The sequence below is a fragment of the Leopardus geoffroyi genome, chromosome A2 (genome assembly GCF_018350155.1).
Source record: "Leopardus geoffroyi isolate Oge1 chromosome A2, O.geoffroyi_Oge1_pat1.0, whole genome shotgun sequence".
In the NCBI taxonomy this organism is placed as follows: Eukaryota; Metazoa; Chordata; class Mammalia; order Carnivora; family Felidae; genus Leopardus; species Leopardus geoffroyi.
This window is the reverse complement of record NC_059331.1, coordinates 145,721,662-145,744,396: the sequence shown is the minus strand read 5'-3', so window position 1 is coordinate 145,744,396 and position 22,735 is coordinate 145,721,662. Positions and strand designations below refer to the sequence as shown.

At 43.4% G+C, this 22,735-nt stretch overlaps 1 protein-coding gene across 2 annotated transcripts in view; it reads left to right on the top strand.

Annotated features, from left to right (window-relative positions):
- The first annotated feature begins 19,989 nt into the window (after positions 1-19,989).
- Positions 19,990-22,735, top strand: part of TNPO3 (transportin 3) — an 80,048-nt gene continuing 77,302 nt past the window's right edge. The window contains exon 1 of one of the 2 annotated variants that reach the window (XM_045495586.1): positions 19,990-20,563. In XM_045495586.1, the coding sequence (XP_045351542.1) occupies positions 20,444-20,563 (120 nt within the window). In that variant the 5' untranslated portion in view covers positions 19,990-20,443. The remainder of the gene's footprint in view (positions 20,564-22,735) is intronic. The other variant, XM_045495589.1, reaches the window with a different exon arrangement.

The window sequence follows — 22,735 nt, the reverse complement described above, 5'->3', positions numbered from 1 at the left end:
TCTGCCCCTCCCCCGTTCATGCTCTGTCTCTCTCTGTCCCAAAAATAAATAAACATTGGGAAAAAAAAATTAAAATAAATAAATAAATAAACATTTAAAAAAATTAAAAAACAAAACAAAACACCGTGTTGTATGCCCAAACTCATGCACCATTGTGCATCAATTATACTCATTTTTTTTTTAATTTAATAAATAAATGAAATGGGCATAAAATTAGTGCTTTCCTCGCCGGGTTGGTGTGATGATTAAATGAGTTAATATATGTAAGAAGCTTGGATCAGTTCCTGGCACGCGGTAAGCATAGGTAAGTGTTTGCTTTCATTTATATTTGGGACAAGGGTGGAGACGTGCCGAAAATTGGCTGGGTAGCTGTTTCTAGGAGAGAGAGAACTTTAGAGCTGTCTGGGAAATAACTTCCCTGTGGTTTCTTCTTGGTGGGAGGGTCCATTGCTGCTGGCCCTTCTTTTGTTAAAAATTCTGATTGATTTTCCTTTGTTGCTGCTTTTCCCCATGGCATATACAGACACGGGGGACACGGTGATCCTGTTATTAAGGAGAAATACAAACGTAGCGCAGGGGCAACGTTATTGCGCTGAGCCTTTGAACATTTGTTATGTGAACTCGGGGAAGGGAATGGTATACTGGATGCTCCAAAGGCTGGTATTTCCAGCCATTTGTTTGGTCAGACATTTGTCAACTCGTTCTTTCCTGATTCATTAGCACTGAGAGAACAAGGTAAAAAAGAGAGGCAATGTCCCTTCGGCAGAACATAGACGTGTTCTGTGGATCCAGCAGAGGACCCTGACCCCAGCATACCACTCTATCGGGTCATAGATAGATGCGGGACCCCTGCTTTCTCTTTGCTTGTTGATCCAGCCTTGTAAGAATTCCTCTTACCTAATAAAGCCTAATCCTTAACGTATGCTGAGTGACATAGTAGAATGCATCTTAAATCCTGGGACACAGGGGTGCCTGGGGTGGCTCTGTTGGTCAAGCCTTTGGATCTTGATTTCGGCTCAGGTCATGATCTCATGGGTTTGTGGAATCAAGCCCCACATTGGGCTCTGCACGGATGGTGTGGAGCCTCCTTGGGATCTCTATCTCCCCCTCTCTCTGCCCTTCCTCTGCTCTCTCTCTCTCTCTCACAAAAAATAAATAAATACACTTAAAAAAAAATCCTGAGACACAATAGGTGGTGACCCAGAAAGGCCCACCTGGCATGACAGAAACACACTGAGAGCCATATAGTTCTATCCTTCCGTCTCAGTTTCTGTTTATTGTCGGCTTGGGGACTAGGATGATTCTCGGGGCAGAGAAGTCCCTACAGAATAATTAAAATTCGACTGTATAAACATTTCCACAAATTAAACCAAAGAAGTGTATTTGGCTCTAGCTGAATCTAGACACTAATTGCTTCTTTTAATAAAATCATAAGGCCTTCTTTTAATTTTTTAAATTTCTAAGTGATCTTTTCTTTGTGTTAAAAAATGCATTACATAGGGGCACCTGGGTGGCTCAGTCGGTTAAGCCTCCGACTTCAGCTCAGGTCACGATCTCGCGGTCCGTGAGTTCGAGCCCCGCGTCAGGCTCTGGGCTGATGGCTCGGAGCCTGGAGCCTGTTTCCGATTCTGTGTCTCCCTCTCTCTCTGCACCTCCCCTGTTCATGCTCTGTCTCTCTCTGTCCCAAAAATAAAAAAATAAACGTTGAAAAAAAAAAATTAAAAAAAAAAAATGCATTACATAGGGGCACCTGGGTGGCTCAGTTGGTTAAGCCTCCGACTTCAGCTCAGGTCATGGTCACACGATCCGTGAGTTCAAGCCCCGCGTCGGGCTCCATGCTGACAGCTCAGAGCCTGGAGCCTACTTCGGATTTTGTGTCTCCCTCTCTCTCTGCCCCTCTGCCGCTCACACCCTGTCTCTCTCTCTCTCTCTTTTTCTCAAAAATAAATAAACATTAAAAAAATAAAATAAAAAATAAGTAAATAATGCATTGCATAAAATTTACCATCTAAACCATTTTTAAGTGTACTGAACTGTGCAGTTAAGTATATCTACAATGTGGTGCAACCAATCTCCCACATCTTTTAATCTTGCAAAGCTGAAAGTCTATGTCCATTAAACAACAATGCTCCGTGGGTGCCTGGGTGGCTCAGTCGGTTAGGTGTCCGACTTTGGCTCAGGTCACGATCTCACGGTTCGTGAGTTCAAGCCCCGCGTCGGGCTCTGAGCCGACAGCTCAGAGCCTGGAGCCTGCTTCACATTCTGTGTGTCTCTCTCTGCCCCTCCCCTGATTGTGTCCTGTCTCTCTCTAGCTCTCAAAAATAAACAAACATTAAAAAAAATTAGAAAACAACAACTTCCCATTCTGCCAAGCTCTAGGTAACCACCGTTCCACTTCCTGTTTTTATGAATTTGAGTACCCTAGATATATAAGTGGATCAGACGGTATTTATCTTTTGTGATCAGATTAATTCACTTAGTTTAATGTCTTCAAGGTTTATCCATGTTGTAGCACACGTCAGAATTTCCTTCCTCTTTAAGGCAGAGTAATATTCCGTTGTATGGATACACTGCATTTTATTAATCCATTCAGCTGCTGGTGGACATTTGAATTGCTTTAACCTCTTGACTATTATGAATAATGCTGCTATGAACATGGGTTCATGTTCAACACAGGTAACTTTTTAGCTTCCTACTTTCAGTTCTTTTGGATATATACCCAGAAATAAAAATGCTGGATCATATAGTAAAGGCTTATCTTGAAAAAAATCATTATTTTAATCTTAAAATGAACAGGGCTCTCTTGTGGCATAGAAGATGTTATTTACATGAATTTTTTTAATGTTTATTTAAAAAATTTTTTTAATTAATGTTTTTTATTTATTTTTGAGAGCGAGAGAGACAGTGTGAGCAGGGGAAGGGCAAAGAGAGAGGGAGACACAGAATCTGAAGCAGGCTCCAGGCTCCGAGCTGACGGCACAGAGCCCGACTCGGGGCTCGAACTCATGAACCGTGAGATCACGACCTGAACCAAAGTTGATGCTTAACTGACCGAGCCACCCAGGTGCCCCTAATGTTTATTTACTTTTGAGAGAGAGAGAGACAGAGTGTGAACAGGGGAGGGTCAGAGAGAGAGGGAGACACAGATTCTGAAGCAGGCTCTAGGCTCTGAGCTGTCAACACAGAGCCCGATGTGAGGCTCAAACTCACAAACTGCTAGATCATGACCTGAGCTGAAGTCGGACACTTAACTGACTGAGCCACCCAGGTGGCCCTTATTTACATGAGTTTTTTAAGGTGGGGATAGTCCCAAACTGGTCTGATTCAGTGTAATCTCTATCAGTGTCCGAGCTGACTTCTTTGTAGAAATTAACAAGCTAATTGTAAAATTTATATTGAATAGTAAGGGACACAGAGAAGCCAAAACAATCTTGAAAAAAAAGAAGTAGCAGAAGGATCACACTTCTCAGTTTCAAAACTTACGAGAAAGCAATGGCAATCAACACAGTGTGATATCGGCATAAAAATAGTTATAGACCCATAGAATAGATGTGTGAGTCCAGAAGTAAACCCACCCATCCATGGTCAACTGATTTTCAACAAGGGTGCAAGATCACTTAATGGGGAAAGAATAATCTTTTCAACAAATGCTGCTGGAAAAACTGATGACACACAAGCAAACAAACGAAGTTCTCACACAGTATCCAAAGATGACCTCAAAATGGATATAAAATATGAAGCTATAAAACTCCGAAAAGAAAATGTAAGGGTAAATCTTCATGATCTTGGATTTGGCAAAGGATTCCTCCCCAAAAGCATGAGCGACAACAACAAGTAGATAAATCGGACTTCAACAAAGTTAAAAATGCTTCAGAGGACCCTGTCTTTGTCCGTTGGAGCTGCTGTAAGAAAATACCACAGACTGGGCAGCTTACAGACAACAGAATTTTATTTCTCACAGTGGTGGAAGCTGGAGGTCTGAGATCAGGGTCCCAACATGGTCAGGTGAGGGCTCCCTTCTTCTCATTGTGTCCTCACGTGGCAGAAAACGCTGGGGAGCTCTGTGGTCTCTTTTGTAAGAGCATCATCCCACGCACTCTTCCTTATGATTTTCTTAACATTTCTTCTAGCTTTATCATAAAAATAGAGCATATATAATATACATAACATGCGAAGGAAGTGTTAATCAACTGTTTATATTATTGGTAAGGCTTCCAGCCAACAATAGGCTATTAATAGTTAAGTGTTCGGGAATCAAAAGTGAAATTGCAGATTTTCAACTGTTCAGGGAGTCAGTGCCTCTAACACCCATGCTGTTCAAGGGTCAACTCTGTAGAGAAAGTAGATAAGTGTTTGCTTACAGCTGGGATGGGGAGGGAAGCAGGTAGGAAGAGGAATAAAAGGGACAGGATTTCTTCTGAGGTGATGAAGTGTTTTAAGATTGACTAGTGATGGTTGTACATATTCTGTGAAGCCACTAAAAATCATTGAATTGTACAACTTATCTTTTTTTTTTTTAGAGAGAGAGCATGCGAGCATGCGTACGCACACTCGTGAGCCAGGGAGGAGCAGAGGGAGAGAGAGAGAATCCCAAGCAGGTTCCACGGCTCAGTCCAGCACCGAGCCCCACATTGGGTTCAGTCTCACGACTGTGAGATCATGATCTGAGCCAAAATCAAGAGTCGGACGCTTAACCAACTGAGCCACCCAGGCATCTCTGAATTATATACTTTAAAGGGGTGAATTGCATGGTATGTGAATTATATCTCCGTAAAGCTATTTAGGGGGGAAAAATTTATTGGAAAGATCAAGACTCATGTAACTCTAGGGCAGGGCTGTGTCTTTTGGGCTCTCAAAAGACTCTTTGAGGACTCTGGCCCAGAGCAGGAGTCTCTAACTTCCAGCATCAACACCACCAGAGAACTTCTTAGAAAATCAGATCTCTGGGCCACACCCAGACCTACTGAATTGAAAACTCTGGGCATGGGGCCCAACAATCTGTGTTCTAAGGAACCCTCTGGTGATGGATACTCGTACAGTCTCAAGTTTGAAAATCCCTTGAGCAGTGTGGGGAAGCCAGGAAGATTCTACCTCACCTCTGTTCTTTCCAGTCATATGTCTCTCTGTTGCTACAGACAGACTCTCCACACTCCCCATTCTCCCCACAGCCCACGGTAGTTTTCATGGTAGAAAATGGCCACCAACGATTCCCAAATTTATTTATTTATTTATTTACTTTTTTTAGCACTAGCCAAATTGAGACTAGCATCCAGTTCCAATTGCAGAGTCTGAGGGAGAAACTCAGGTGGCCTGGTTTGTGTTAGCAACCTCCTCAAGGTTGCTCTCAATATAACCTTTGAAAGGAGGAAGGTTGGGGTTCAGAAGGGAAGAAAAAACAATGAGTATCCTTTATGGGAGGTGACAGAAGAAAATCTAGGGTGACTAACCATCATGATTTAGCTGGGACTTTCCTACTTTTGTGCCGAAAGTCTCACGTCCTGGGAAACCCCTTCATCCTGAGCAAGCTACAGTTGGTCACCTGAGAACTGAAGGCCGAGGCAGGAAGGGAAGGGCCTTCAGGGGGGAGAAGGGAGGGTGCAAAAAAGAAAGAGGAGGTGGTGAGACTCCCAAATGGGGGTATTTGGAGACGTTTGGTGCATTTTTGGTTGTCACCATGTCTGGAGTGTGCTAGCAACATTCTGTGATACTTGAGTCAAAACTACACAAGGAAGAATTGTGCCCCAAATGCCGGTAGCTCTCCTGCTGAGAAACTTTTTTTTTTTTTTCAACGTTTATTTATTTTTGGGACAGAGAGAGACAGAGCATGAACAGGGGAGGGTCACAGAGAGAGGGAGACACAGAATCTGAAACAGGCTCCAGGCTCTGAGCCATCAGCCCAGAGCCTGACGCGGGGCTCGAACTCACAGACCGCGAGATCGTGACCTGGCTGAAGTCGGACGCTTAACCGACTGCGCCACCCAGGCACCCCAGAGAAACTTTTGTAACAAAAACGAAGGCATGACCTTTAACCTAGTTGCATATTAGAATCACCTGAAAACTCTAGCGTACCCAGATTGGACCTCCAGCCCTAGCCCCAGGGTTTCTGATTTAACTGGTCTAAGCAGGTACTCAAGGCCAAAATTAAAGTTCTCCCAGGTGATTTTAGCGTGCAGCTGGGTGGATAGGACCAGGGCGAATCAAAGTAACGAGTAGAGAGGGATGGACCATGGAAGTTGGAGTCCCGAAAGGCAAATTATTTGGACGTTGGGGGAAGAGGGAAGTTGGAATGTCTGAGGTTGTAGAGAGATCTGGAAGGCTGGGGGATGATGAGGGCTTGGGGTTTGTTCATGGAAAGAAGTCCTGCAGTTGAGATCCGGCAGCTTGGAACGAAAGCAGGTATGTGCTCAGTGGTCACTTGGCAGAGGGGAGGGAAGGTGAGAGTCACAAGTGGATCTAAATACCTAAATTCTTCAGGAAGCAAGAACCGGCTGATAAGCGCAGAGAAGCGGGGAGATGCAGGCAGTGTGACAGGTGTGACAGGTGCTTGGCTCGTGGATGAACCAAGCCTTTGGTTTGTTTACTGCCTGGGAAGTTCATTAAATACACTGTTCCTCCAGTATTTGAAAAGCCTTTTGATGAGGGTAAAAACTTGTGATTTCTAAGTCTCTCAACAAGACCAGAAGTGACTGTTGGACTTCACATATGTGTAAAATGGTATTTAACTACTTTAACAGTCGTTTACGCTAGGCCGATTCCAAGGCACTTTCACATTATCTTATGTGGTCCTCTTTATGTGTGGTAGGTAACTATCATGACCCCTTTAGGCCGGAGAGGCCAGCTAAGGAAAATAGTTACTCAGCTAGAGTCACGTGGCTAGAAAAAAATGGCGTTGGGATGGGCACCAGGGGGTCTGGTTTTAGGACAGCCCTCTTTCTACCAAGCCGTGCGTGCGAGAGAGACAGAGAGAGAGAGAGTGAGGCCTTCTGCATTTGCGAGGAAGTGCATTCTTCCGGAAGTGCCTGACTGGGCAACAGTTTGAATCACACCAGTCCCAATGCATTGCTTAAAAACCTGAAAGAAAACTGGGCTAAGTGTCAAGAAATGTAGATATAACATGTCTTACAAAAAGTAATCTTGTTGAGAGAAAGCTCCTCCCTCTACCCCAATGTCTGGCTTCCAAAGAGAAGAGCTCAACAGAGGAAGACTTTGTAGGAAACAAAAGAGGAGGATTCAGGGGCAGCTTGGTGGACCCTTGCTGAACTGTGTGTTTTTTCTCCATTGCCCCTGGGTTCTCTGTGCAGGAATGTATTTCCTTAGCTAAAACATATCTCCCTTTTTTGGTCTCTGAACTGCAGGATACCAGGCACAAGATAATGATAAAAATAAAATGAAATGAAATGAAATGAAATGAAATAAACCTCCCACTTTGTTAATGTTGAGAACAATTCAAACTGACTCAGTGCTTTCCCACCCAATGTATCAGAATTGTCCCTCAGAACATCTTTAAACAAGGCTTCTTTGGACTGTAAGCAGTTAATTTGTGCTTTCATTATTCCACAGACATTCGTGATCTTAAAAAAATTAAAAAGAAAGGCATGATCTCTATTCACCACCACCCCCCTCCCCCAGCCTCTTCCACCGGTTTGAATTTGCTTTGCAAGTAAAATCGGGTGAAAGGTTGGCCAGGACTGAGGGCACTTCTGAGGGGAGAGCTGGGCAAAAGCAGGGGCGCCTGGGTGGCGCAGTCGGTTAAGCGTCCGACTTCAGCCAGGTCACGATCTCGCGGTCCGTGAGTTCGAGCCCCGCGTCGGGCTCTGGGCTGATGGCTCAGAGCCTGGAGCCTGTTTCCGATTCTGTGTCTCCCTCTCTCTCTGCCCCTCCCCCGTTCATGCTCTGTCTCTCTCTGTCCCAAAAATAAATAAACGTTGAAAAAAAAAAAAAAAAGCAGACGCTGTCCTCAGCGCATGAGCCCTGCATGTGGATTTAATTGAGGGAAAAGAGATTTGTTCGATGCTGGGTTTATAGCTGTCTCGGATTGTGAAGCTGGAAAGCATTTGGTCTAGAACATGTGTCCCAAGGGCTGAGTAGTCAGGAGAAGGGCCAGGAGAGACTTGGGCTGTGCAGCCTTTTTTGGCAACTAGCCACCAAGATTTAGTAAACACTGGTTCCCTGAAGATTATGACTTTTTTGCGTTTATAGTAACATTTGGGAAAAAAACAGCTGTTGGTTTTTTATCTTTTTATTTATTTTTAAGTAGGCTCCACGCCCAAAGTGGGGCTTGAACTCACGAACCTGAGATGAAGAGTCGAGAGGCAGCTGTCAGTTAAGTGATCTAAGTCCGACTCTTGATTTTGGCTCAGGTCATGATCTCAGGGTCATGACATCAAGCCCTGCATCCAGGCAGCATAGAGCCTACTTTGGAATCTCTCCCTCTCTCTCTCTGCCCCTCTCCCATGCATATGTGCTTGCACTCTCACTCTTTTTTTTTTTTTTTTTTTTAAATTTTTTTTTTTCAACGTTTATTTATTTTTGGGACAGGGAGAGACAGAGCATGAACGGGGGAGGGGCAGAGAGAGAGGGAGACACACAGAATCAGAAACAGGCTCCAGGCTCTGAGCCATCAGCCCAGAGCCCGACGCGGGGCTTGAACTCACGGACCGCCAGATCGTGACCTGGCTGAAGTCGGACGCTTAACCGACTGCGCCACCCAGGCGCCCCACACTCTCACTCTTAAAATAAACTTAAAAAAAAAAAAAAGGGTCCCACGCTCTACTGACTGAGCCAGCCAGGCATCCCAGCTGTATTGTTTTTGATCAAGTATGTTTGTCAAAAATGTAAATCATCATTATAAAGAAAATTCAAGTTATATAATCATTATTATTTATATAACATTAATGCATACAACAGATAATTATTTTGTACCTGCCGTTTGCCAGGCACCTTTCAAAGAATAGTGACCAAAATAGAGCCCCTGTCTACATACAGCCTACATGTTAATGGAGGAGTAGCCAAAAAATAAAGCAATATGGAATATGTCAAGTAGTGATAAGAAAGTATAAGCCGCTCAAAATCCCATCACTAGAAATAACCATTGTTAACATTTTGGTGAATAGCCTCACAGACACCTCTCCTTGCTTATGTACAAATATAGATATAATTTTATATCAATGGGTATTTTCATAGGCTGGGCACAACCTGTTTATGTTTCTAATAATATTTTCTGACATCTTGTCATGTGAATAAGTAAAAATTGACATGATTCTCCCCCGGTTTTGACTTTTTTTTTTTTTTTAATTTGGAAAATTTCATTGGAGGAGACTTCTTCCGTTTCATCATTTTGGCTAGTTTTCTGTCCCTTATGTGTTTTATTTTTTATTTTTATTTTTTTTTTCAACATTTATTTATTTTTGGGACAGAGAGAGACAGAGCATGAACGGGGGAGGGGCAGAGAGAGAGGGAGACACAGAATCAGAAACAGGCTCCAGGCTCTGAGCCATCAGCCCAGAGCCCGACGCGGGGCTCGAACTCACGGACCGCGAGATCGTGACCTGGCTGAAGTCGGACGCTTAACCGACTGCGCCACCCAGGCGCCCCCCTTATGTGTTTTAAAAGCTTGTGATGTGTCCCATACCTGCGAGCACTACCATATTAAAGAGGGGTCATACACTGTCCACGGCCTGGCCCTTCAGCAGGTGTTTTTTGGAGAGTGTTACTTGCTCTCTGTTTTTGTGAATTTGGTTACTTTATCTCCCTACTCGTAGTGATGTTTTGAGCACTCCACTAGGTGTGCTTTGATTTGTTCGTTGAAGTAGCCCTATGGCCCGTCAGGTTGTCCCGGTGGGTCCCTGGAAGCGACTGTTTCTTTTCCTCCCGGACTCTCAGAGTTCAAGGTACTTTAGATTCAACACTGCTTTGTTTGTGAGATGAGGGAACTTTGGATCCCCCTACTTCTCCGCCATGTTGGCCCTGTGTCTAATTTGGAAAATTTCTAACATATAGAAAAGCAGAGAGAAAAGGGACACCTGGGTGGCTCAGTCAGTTGAGCGTCTGACTCTTGGTTTCAGCTCAGGTCATGATCTCACAGTTCATAAGTTCAAGCCCTACATCAGGCTCTGCACTATAGTAAAGGAAAGTAAAACTCACTGTAGGTGCAGAGCCTGCTTGAGATTCTCTCTCTCTCTCCCTCTCTCTCTGCTCCTTCTGCCCACTCTCTCTCTCTCTCAAAATAGATAAATAAACTTAAAAAAAAAAAAGGAAAGGTAGAATGGTATGACACTTTACTAATCCCCATTTAACAATTATTAACATTTTCTCATATTTGCTTCATCTATGGGGGGTGGGGAGTGGCTTATGTCTGTTAGACTAAATTATAGACTTCATGAACACCTCTTCTTTTTTTTTTTTTTTTTCAATGTTTATTTATTTTTTGAGAGAGAGAGAGAGAGCACAAGCAGGGGAGGGGCAAGAGAGAGAGGGAGGCACAGAATCCGAAGCAGGTTCCAGGCTCTGAGCTGTCAGCACAGAGCCTGATGTGGGGCTCGAACCCACAAACCGTGAGATCGTGACCTGAGCCGAAGTCTGGCGCTTAACCGACTGAGCCACCCAGGCGCCCCATGAACACCTCTTCTGTTTCCACTCCAACTGGATGAATTATAATTCGATTCTGACATAACTACCCGGAGTTAGTATCAGACTCCGCAGTCTTAAGCTCAGTCTCCCACAAGACCACCTTCATTTCCGATGTCAGCTTTACTTCAGGGATCCCCAGGCCACCTGCACTCCTGACCAACTGGCTACAAATTCGGGGGTTCCCACAGCCCCCACAGGGTCAGTAATTTGCTAGAACAACTGACAGAACTCAAGGAAGTGCTGCACTTATGATTAAAGTTCTATTTTAAAAGGCTATATCTAGGGTGAGGTCTGAGAGGAAGGCAGAGCTCCCATGCCCTCTCTTGATGGACTCAGGGTGTGATACCCTCCTGGCACATCAATTTCTTCATCAACCAGGAAGTTCCACTGAGGCACAATGTCCAGGGTTTTGATCAGGGTTTCATTACTAAGCATGCTTGATTAAATCTGTGATCGTGTGATTGAAACCAATCTCCAGCTCCTTTTCCCTCCTAAGAGATCAGTCGGGTCCAAAGTTACAACTCCTGAATTGGTCTTTCCGGTGACCCACCTGCATCCTGGACCTTCTAGGGACCCACCACAAGTCACTTCATTACAATAACAAAGATGTTCTTATCACTCAGGAAATTCCAAGAGTTTTTGAAGCACTTTGTTAGGAACTGGGGACAAAGACCTGATATATTCTTTTTTTATACCATATCACTTGTAAATACTTGAGTACATATATATAAGGACAGGGGTGCCTGGGTGGCTCAGTTGGCTGGGCTTCCTACTGTAGGCCATGATCTCATGGTTAGTGAGATCGGAGCCCCAAAGCTAGTCGTCTCTGTGTTGACAGCCCTGAGCCTGCTTGGGATTCTGTCTCTCCCTCTCCCTCTCTCTCTCTCTCTCTCTCTGCCCTTCCCCCTCCTCCTCTCCTACTCTCTCTCTCAAAATAAATAAGCTTTTAATTTTTTTTTTTTTAAAGAATGCTTAAAAAAATAGACATATAGGGGAGCCTGGGTGGCTCAGTCAGTTAAGCACCGGACTTCAGCTCAGCTCATGATCTCACAGTTCATGGGTTCGAGCCCCGCGTCAGGCTCTGTGCTGAGTGCTCAGGGCCTGGAGCCTGCTTCGGATTCTGTGTCTCCCTCTCTCTCTGCCCCTTCCTGCTCATTCCTCTCTCTCTCTCTCTCCCAGAAATAAATAAAACATTAAAAAAAATAGACATATAAGAACATTTTTCTATATAACCAAAATACCACTATCATATGCGATGTGAGGTCAAGAAAGAACAGTCCAGAAAGAATTCTTGAGATGGTCTTAGTGCAAAAAGGTGCTTTTATTATAGCATGGGGACAGGACCTGTGGGCAAACAGAGCTGCACTTTTGCTGAATGAAGCTGGTGGCTATATGCTCAGTGCTCAAGGGGAGGGGACCTGCAGGGAGTATTAGATCATAATGTCTTCTTTGAATTTCTACTTTTAAAAGTACTTTCACAAGATTTCTCTGGTGCTTCTCATTCAGCTTGATATTAATGATCAGTGACATGTACAGGCAGTCATGAGGCCCTTTGAGAATGCAGCAACCAGCATGTATTTGATCTTTATCAGAACTATGTAGGCTATAGGTCAGCCTTTTGGGCTAAAGGTGAGTATTTTCCTGCTTCTATCCCTCATCCCTATGTAACAGAGTAACAATACTTCTGACTTGATTTTCAATGGCTGCCTAGTATCTAATGTAGGCATGCACCCTAATGTTCAGTTCCTTATTGATGGAAATGTAGGATATTTTCATTTTTCACCAGGCAAACCACACTGGGATGAACCTTCCTATGTGTGCACCTTTCAACCCTACAAGTATCCTTTTACTACTTGAGAAAACTGTGGCTGTTTGTTCCTAGCAGGAAGCAGTGAAATCCAAGGATTTGTCTTCTAGCTAAGCCTAGTGTATCTCTGTCCTTGAGAGTCAGCACAGCTGTGCTTGAGTTTTTAGTATCATCTGTGTGCCGCAGAAATCTGATGTTGTTTGGTTCCTTTGGGTGAATATAAGGGCCTTCTCCTAGCTATCCAAGGCCAAGCGGAGATAATAGAAGATGCTATGGACTGAATTGTTTTCCTGCCAAATTCAAAAGTTGAAGCCCTAATCCTGATGTGATGACTGCACTGCAGATAAGATCTTTAGGAGGTAATTTAGATTAAATGAGGTTATAAGGGTGATGCCCTATTCAGATAGGACTGTGGCCTTATAAGAAGAGGAAGAGAGAGAGAGAGATCACTGTCTTTTCCTCTGCCATGTAAGCACACAGTGAGAATTGGCCATCTGTAAGCCAGGAAGAGAGCTCTCACCAGAACCCAGCCATGGTGGCACCCTGATCTTGAAGTTCCAGCCTCCAGAACTGTAAGAAAATAAACTTCTCTCATTTAAGCCACCCAGTCCATGGTACTTTGTTATGGCAGCCTAAAGTAAGACAGCAGAACATTTAATCAAAACTCTTTTGATGACAGGTAACAGAAACTCAATTTGAATTAGGAAAAGAAGTATTGTATTCTTCCTAGAGGGAACTCTAGGAAGGGTTGAACAACCCAAACAAGAATAGGTATTGGGCAGACTTCAAGCTGTATTACAAAGCTCTAATCATTAAGACAGTATGGTACTGGCACAAGAACAGACACTCAGATCAATGGAACAGAATAGAGAACCCAGAAATGGACCCACAAACATATGGCCAACTAATCTTTGACAAAGCAGGAAAGAACATCCAGTGGAATAAAGACAGTCTCTTCAGCAAGTGGCTGGGAAAACTGGACAGCAACATGCAGAGAAACGAACCTGGACCACTTTCTTACACCATACACAAAATGGATGAAAGACAAAAATGTAAGACAGGAAATCATCAAAATCCTTGAGGAGAAAGCAGGCAAAAACCTCTTTGACCTTGGCTGCAGCAACTTCTTACTCAACACGTCTCCAGAGGCAAGGGAAACAAAAGCAAAAATGAACTATTGGGACCTCATCAAAATATAAAGCTTCTGCACGACAAAGGAAACAATCAGCAAGACTAAAAGGCAACCAACGGAATGGGAGAAGATATTTGCAAATGACACATCAGATAAAGGGTGAGTATCCAAAATCTATAAAGAACCTATCAAACTCAACACCCAAAAAACAAATAATCCAGTGAAGAAACGGGCAAAAGACATGAATAGACACTTCTCCAAAGAAGACATTCAGATGGCCAACTGACAATGAAAAAATGCTCAACATCACTCATCATCAAAACCACAATGAGATATCACCTCACACCTGTCAGAATGGCTAACGTCAACAACTCAGGCAACAACAGATGTTGCCGAGGATGTAGAGAAGAAGGATCTCTTTTGCACTGCTGGTGGGAATGCAAACTGGTGCAGCTACTCTAGAAAACAGTATGGAGGTTCCTCAAAAAATAAAAAATAGAACTACCCTATGACCTAGCAATTGCACTACTAGGTATTTATCCAAGGGATACAGGTATGTTGTTTTGAAGGGGCACATGAACCTGAATGTTTATAGCAGCACTATCAACAGTAGCCAAGGTAAGGAAAGAACCCAAATGTCCAACGATGGATGAACGGATAAAGAAGATATGGTATATATACACAATGGAGTATTACTCTGCAATCAAAAAGAATGAAATCCGGGGCGCCTGGGTGGCGCAGTCGGTTAAGCGTCCGACTTCAGCCAGGTCACGATCTTGCGGTCCATGAGTTCGAGCCCCGCGTCAGGCTCTGGGCTGATGGCTCAGAGCCTGGAGCCTGTTTCCGATTCTGTGTCTCCCTCTCTCTCTGCCCCTCCCCCGTTCATGCTCTGTCTCTCTCTGTCCCCCCCCCAAAAAAATAAATAAGCGTTGAAAAAAAAAATTAAAAAAAAAAAAAAAGAATGAAATCTTGCCATTTGCAACTACATGGATGGAACTAGAGGGTATTATGCTAAGCAAAATTAGTCAGAAAAAGACAAAAATCATATGACTTCACTCATATGAGGACTTTAAGATACAAAACCAGATGAACATAAGGGAAGGGAAGCAAAAAATAATATAAAAACAGGGAGGGGGACAAAAACATAAACAGACTCATAAATATGGAGAACAAACAGACGGTTACTGGAGGGGTTGTGGGAGGGTGGATGGGCTAAATGGTAAGGGGCATTAAGGAATCTACTCCTGAAATCATTGTTGCACTATATGCTAACTTAGATGTAAATTTAAAAAAATAATAAAAATTTTAAAAAAATTAAAAAAAGAATAAGTATCCATATTGGGGGTAAGCTATTGACTCTGCCACGCTGCTGTTATGGAAACTGGTCTGGGTCACACAGCAGACGAATCAAGCAGCACTCAAAGGTCTTGGAAGGCACGAGGTTTATTTTCCACCGGAGGGCTCAGAGGAAATAACTCTCCAGAGGTCTGAGTCCCAAGCATAAGCAGAGGGGACAATATATAGTCTGTTTGGGTGCAGTAAGTGGGGTGGGAAGAAAAACCTGGAAGGGGAGTCTTCAGGCAGGAACTGGTATTCCCCTATCAGTCCTGTCGGCCATCTTATAACAGGTTTTCCCCTATCACTGCTTTTGCAACTTATCCCCAAAGTGCCGTGGCTCATTTCACCCTGGGACTTGGAGTAGGGGTCAGGGGATGAGAGAAGGAATTACGGAGAACTGTGTGGGGCCACGATCTATGCTTAATGTAACCTGAAGTTCACCACAAGTCAGAAGTACCACACCATGGCAGACCTAAGCTTTTATGGAAGTTCCCCATGGCAGCACCTGCCTGGAACTGGGGAGGAACTTATTTACTGAAGTATGATATTCAACCTTTGGGTAAGCTCACCCCTAGTGAGTAAAAGAAACACCCTCTCTTTCTTCTTTCCTACAGAAAAACATTCTTTCTTAAATAGAATATATTTCTTGTTTTACAGAAGGAAGAAGTGGGGACCTTTTTGTTGGGAGTGGGGTCGGGCACATTAAACTTTGCACCAGAATTCAATGTTCCCAGCGTGGCCATTGTGCCTTAGGACAAAAGTCATCATAGAGCTTTTGGTATTTCAAATATTTTTCTTTCTTTCTTTCTTTCTTTCTTTCTTTCTTTCTTTCTTTCTTTCTTTAAAGATTTTTTTAAAAACTTTTTTTTTTTCAACGTTTATTTATTTTTGGGACAGAGAGAGACAGAGCATGAACGGGGGAGGGGCAGAGAGAGAGGGAGACACAGAATCAGAAACAGGCTCCAGGCTCTGAGCCATCAGCCCAGAGCCCGACGCGGGGCTCGAACTCACGGACCGCGAGATCGTGACCTGGCTGAAGTCGGACGCTTAACCGACTGCGCCACCCAGGCGCCCCTCTTTCTTTAAAGATTTTAAGTAATCTCTACACTCAACATGGGGCTGGAACTTACAACCCCGAGATCAAGAGCCACATGCTCTACCAACTGAGCCAGCCAGGCACCCCAGGTATTTAAAACGTTTCTAAAATTTTCTTTCAGATTTATTATTCTCACAGTATTTGACCCTGCTGGAGCATTTGATGCTGCTTCAGAGATGATCCCTTTGCATTACATGCTCCTGATTCCCCATCTTGCCCTCTGGCTACTCCTTCCTATCTTCCGCTTCCTTGCTAATCCTTTAGTGTTTATCTGCAAGGCCCTGCCTCCGTCCCTCTTCTCTCTAGCTCATCTCAACCATTTCCTTGTCTTCACCCCCCACCAGTATATACTGATGACTCTCAACTCTGTATCTTCAACCAGTCCCTGGCTTCAGCCTCACACCTGCTATGGTCTTCCGGCCTTGGCCCTTTCACAAACACCTCCATGCTCAACATAGCTAAGACTAAACTCACCGTCTTCACCCTTGCGCCCCTCCCCACTGCCACCAAAGCTGTTTCTTCTGGGTTCCATATCAGAAGCCTTGTTTCTCTTCCTTATCATCATGCCCTACAGCTCAATCACCATATCAAAATTCTTCTTCCTGAATTCATCTTGAATATCCATATCTCCATCAGCACTGCTGTGTCACTCTAGGGCCCCACCACATCTCACCAGGGGTATTAAAAATTCCTTTATTTCTGTCCTTCCCACAACCTCCCCCGCCCCTCCCTAAGGCCATTTAGTGTTGCAACTAGATTGATTTTTCTGAGTAAAGTGCTAAGAGACAGGCTTAAAACCTTTAGTATATACCCACTATATGTTAGACAATGGTTTGAGGACACAAAGATGAGTAGGACACTATGTGTGTGTGTGGGGGGGGGGGGGGGATGGTTGGTTTGTTTTTGCAAATGTTGGCCAAACATCTAAATGGCATTTAAAAAATTTTAGTCACAAAACGTTTAAAAAATGTTTGTTTATTTTTGAGACAGAGAGCACAGGGAAGGGACAGAGAGAGAGAGAGAGAGAGAGAGAGTCAGAGGATCTGAAGCAGGCTCTGCGCTGACAGCAGAGAGCCAGATGCTGGGCTCAAACTCATGAAGCACAAGATCACGACCTGAGCTGAAGTTGGATGCTTCACCAACTGAACCACCCAGGCGCCCCTCACAAAGCTTTTTAAAATAATGATTTTATTGAAATAGAATTCACATACCATAACATTCATCCTAAAGATATATTAAATGGTTTTTAGTATATTCACAAAGTTGTGCAACCATCATCACTGTCTAATTCCAGAATATTCCATCTCTCTCCACTTTCTCTCTCCCTGGCAACCACTAATCTGTCTCTAGAGATTTGCCTATTCTTATATTTCAAATTAATGAAACCTTATAACATGTGGCCTTTTCTAGGGGGGAGGGGGTGGGTCTGGCTGCTTTCATTTAGCATGCTTTTGAGGTTTATCAACTTGTAGCATGTATCAGCACTTCATTCCTTTATTTTTGCAACTAATTGACGCAAGTTGATTTTCTCGCAGTTCTGAAGACTGAAAGTCCCAGATCAACATGTCGGTGGATTAAGTTCTCCTGAGGTCATTCTCTCTTTGACCTGCAGTCGATACTTCCTTCCTTTAATATTTAATATTCCATCATCCAGATACATCGCATTTTGTTTATCCGTTTCTGTTTTATGTTTTTTTTTTCACATTTTGGCTATTAACAAATAATGCTGCTATGAACATTCATCTACCGCTGCTGGCTCACATGGTAACTCTGTTTAACCTTTTGAAGAATAGCGATTGTTTTCCAAAGCAGCTGCACCAGTTTACAGTCCTACAATCCTATAAATTTACAATTTACAATCTACAATCCTACAACGGTGTACAGGTTTCAGTCTTTCCACACCCTACCAACACTCAATGTCTTTCTTTTTTTTAATGTTAGCCATTCTGCTGAGTGTGCAGTGGTATCTCATTATGGTTTTAATTTGCATTTCCCTGATGATTAAGGCTGTGGAGCATAGTTGCATGTTAATTTGCATATCTTCTTTGAGGAAATATCTGTTCCAATCCTTTGCCTATTTGAAAAACGGAATTGTCTTTTCATTGTTGAACTGTGAGTGCTGAACTGGATGCTAATCCTTGAGATGTTTGCAAAAGGTTTCTTTCATTTTGTGCAGTCAGATGCTCTACCCCTGAGGTATATCCCTTTTCTTTCATTTTGTGGATTGTCATTTCACTTTCTTAATGATGTCCTTTGACACACAGGTGTTAGTGTTGATTAAGTCCAATTTATCTTTGTTTTTGTTGTTGTACTTTTGTTATTGTATCTAAGAAACTGTTGCCTAATCCAAGATCATGAAGATATAGTCCTATTTTCTTCCAAGAGTTTTATAGTTTTAATTAATTAATTATTGTATATGTGCAAGGTAGGTCCAATGTCATTTTTTTTAGCTTGTGAATGTTTACAGAACTCAAAAAATTTTGTTCTTTTAATGTTTATTTATTTGAGAGAGAGAGAGAGTGTATGTTGGGGAGGGGCAGAGAGAGAGGGAGACACAGAATCTGAAGCAGGCTCCAGGCTCCAGGCTCCGAGCTGTCAGCACACAGCCCAACGCGGGGCTCAAACCCACTAACTATGAGATCATGACCTGAGCTGAAGTCTGGTGCTTAACCGACTGAGCCACCCAGGTGCCTCCAGAACTTTTATTGTTCTCAATTGTATTGAATTGCTTGTCTTTCTTTGCAATTAGACTGTAAACTCCATGAGGGCAGACACCAAAATGGCCTTATTCAATTTTTTCTTTTTCTTTTTTAAATTTTTTTTAGAGAGAGCATGAGCAGGGGAGAGGTACAAAGGGAGAGGAAGAGGATCTCAAGTAGGCTCCATGCTCAGTGTGGAAACTGACACAGGGCTGGGATCATAATCTGAGCCAAAATCAAGAGTGGGGCACTCAATCCACAGGGCCATCCAGATGTCCTTAAATTTTTTCTTAATGAATGGGTGAGTTAGGTAGCCTTAATATCGTTTCTTTTCTTTTGTGTGAAATTATATCAATTCTGTGCATTAACACAGTTTTCATTATGATGTTTTCTGTTCTAATCTGTTGACAATAACAATTCAGAAATTAATTCACAAGATAATAGGAATTGTATTATTTAACAGGCTTTGAGGTAGTGAAACTGATTTGGAATCAAATCCTGACTTTCATTTAAGAACTGTGTAACCTTGGGCAAAGTACATTACCTACCTAGTCTACAAAACGGGGATTTAGTTGGTATAGTTGTTAAAAGCATCAAATCAGATATTTTAACTACAGTGCTTAACACACTGTAAGCATTCATCAGATAGTGGCATTTATTATTGCAAAGGACTAGCAGCAATGTTGGGAAATCCTTTCACATGCTACCTTATGTCCAAAATTTCTTCAGAGAACAGGTTCCTAGAATCCTATTTTCTTTTGTGAATTGAGAATTGTTACACCGCTGATTTTTGATTCGGAAAGCAAGGCATACACAAAAATTCAATTCAATATGGAAATGACCCTAAAGATGTATGCAAATAAATACTCTGGAGTTCAGCGTCCTGGCAATTGAATGAAATATCCTTTTTGGTGAGAACTTAGTGGAAAGGGGGGCTGAACAGGGATTGAAGGCATTTTGGATTCATCTCAATGTGGCACATATTTCAGTTTTGTACATTATTTGATTACGTGTCTGTTTCATCCACTAGAATCAGTACAGAAACCCCGTCTTTGGTCATCTTTGCACTTCCAGTCCGGTGGACATTGCTGGGATAGTTGAATTGAGGCGCTTTGTCCACGGGTATAGAGAAATCCGAAAGAGGGTGGAAAGACCTCGGATCCGTTGCCAAGCAGGGATGCACGGCTCACGTATGGAACACACATCGGTCCTACTGCTCCAGTCGTACGCGAGTAATCGAGACACCCACTACCGACCGCCGCTTCCCGGCTCCTGGCCTGGCAGGGCCACTTCCGGGAGGGGGCGGGGAGACAGGAGGAGGCGTGCCGGGAAGGAGGCCGTTTGCGCCGCACCAGGCGGAAGTGTACCAAAGGTATCGGTGCTGCGACTTCCGGTCCGGGTTAACACGGCTTAGGTATGCTGCGTGGTTTGTGTCGCGCCGGGACAGACTCTTGAGGACAAGTCGGTGGGTAAAGAGGCGAGCGCGGCGGCTGAAATTAGAAGTGTCTGGCGTCTAGGGGGAGGATAAGAAAAAAGGCCAGGAACCCGAATACAATCTAACCTCTGTTTCCGAGGGGGCAACTTCCACGGGAACCCCTCTGCCCTGGTAACGGCCAAAGAGGAGATGGCGCCAGTCAGGGAGCGGCCGTGGCCGACACAGTGAGGAAGCCTGAAGGCGGAGCAACCGGAGAACCCTCGGGAGAACCGCCAGAGCCGTCGCTGCCGCTACCACTGCCACCACCATGGAAGGGGCAAAGCCAACTTTGCAGCTCGTGTACCAGGCAGTGCAGGCGCTTTACCACGACCCAGATCCTAGCGGAAAGGAGCGCGCCTCGTTTTGGCTTGGGGAGCTGCAGCGTTCGGTGAGGGGCCCAGAGAGAGGCCGTTCTGCGCCGCGGGGCAAGGGCGGGGTGGGACCTAGGCTCGAACTGGAGCCTGAGCCGGGCGGTTGGCCTCGTGTGATGCTCCTTAGGGAGGAGCTGCTCTGCCGCGGGGTGGGGCTGCGAAGCTACATTTACGCCGCTTTTCGGAAACTAGTCGCAGCTGGTCGGTCGCGGACTGGCCCTTACCCCACCCCGTAGAATCTGATTTGTAGGTCCTCTACTCGCTCTTGGCATCGATTTGGTCCTGTTTAAGTTTTAAGCTCGCTACATGCTTCTTCAGTTCCGCTTTTCCGTTTAGTCTTTCAACTGAATCCAATACCAGTCTTTCTCCATCTTCCACTTAGGGATGCTTTTTTTATCCGTCTCTTCTCGGTGTACCAGTGTAGCACCTGGCAGTTCCTTCGTAGCTTTCAGTCGTAGCTTTCACCTCACTGTTCCTTGCTGATTTTTCACTCTAGTTTGAGTCTATTATTCTCGAAATTCTCAGGTTTCTAGATTCTTATACACGTGAGTTTCCGCCGTGTTTTCGAGTGCAATGTGATGTGAAGGGAAAAAATATCAATTCTGGTTTCAGAAGATCTTTACAGTTCACATTTTGCTGCATATTTGGTCTCTAATCTTGTTTTTTCTCTGACTTTAGATTCTTTATCACAGCTGCCTTGATTATTCCATATGATTGTGTGAACATGCAGTGAGGGGTTTAATTTCAACCTATTATACTTACTGTATTTCTGCATTCTTTGATTCACATGTCTTATCTTTCCTCTAATTTTTATATTCACATTTTCTGTGTTTTATGCTTTATTTCTCTGTGTGTGTGTTGTGTTAGAGAGTGTGTGTATACTTAATGATTTTGCTGACTCTACCTTTGTTATTTTTGCATTTTATATTCCCAAGCATATTTTTAAAATTCTTCCCTTTGTTTAAAAGACTTGTAACTGGTACTTAGAGGTGCTCTGCCCTCTTAAATGAGCCTCTGGGTTTCAGGTGCATAATATTTTAAAATTTCTCAACTTTGGCTTTAAATGTTACATTAAAAAATTTGGGACCTCAAGTTCTGGATAACCTCATGGGAGGATAAAGGAATTAGACTCACTGTAGGCTACACAAGAAAATCACTCATATATGGTCTTATTTAGTGTTTAGTTTTTGGGGAGTCACAAGTCTCATACGCCATTACCAAAAGTCATCTGTTCCCTACTAAACCTGCTTATTGTTGTGTGTATTTTAAATAATGAGTGCTTACCCTATATTAGAAATTGTGCTAGGGTATGGTATATGGATATGATCCAGACAAAAATCTCTGCCACATAGATTTGTGGTGATTGAGTTAATATCTACAAAGAGCTTAGAAAAACTCTTGGAACCTAGAGCTTAAAGTATGTTAGTAATTAGGGGCGTCTGGGTGGCTCAGTCTGTTAAGCATCCTGACTTCTGCCCAGGTTATGATCCCGCATCGGGCTCTGTGTTGACAGCTTGGAGCCTGGAGCCTGCTTTAGATTATGTGTCTCCCTCTGTCTCTGTCCCTCCCCTGCTTGCACTCTGTCTCCCAAAAATAAATAAATATTTAAAAAAAATTTTTTTTAAGTTAGTAAATACTATTTAAATGGCAGTCACTATTCTTACTTTCCGCTACGCTCTGTTACAACCTTACATTATCATCATTATTGCTATTTGCAGTAAGGGCCCCAACTGGAAAAGATGGCAAGCTTGAAATGGAGTAATTCAAAAAGGGTTTATTTTATAAAAGTATTGTTTCCAAAGATGTTGGTATAATGTGGCAATAGTGTAGTAACCTGTTGCCAAATTGTTAACATCTCTAGGCCAGAAAGAGTAGAAGAGTGGTTACTTGAACTATTAAGGAAACTATGGAGTTGGCTGCCTTGAGAGGAATGGCAGTTGAAGGGACACAACCATCATGAGGTGATTTTTTCAGGGAGGGGGCTGGAGGAATAAATGTCTTGACCTTATTCTCCTAACCTCCTGGGATTCTTCTTTGGGCAAACCCAACCAGAAGTTAGGGGACGCAAGAACCTGTTGATAAAGTCCATAGAGATCAGCATACTGAGGCAAAAAGCATGGTAGGCGAGGGTAGAAGAATAGAACTGGAAAACATCTAGCACAGTCCCACATTATCATTTTTAGGCATCT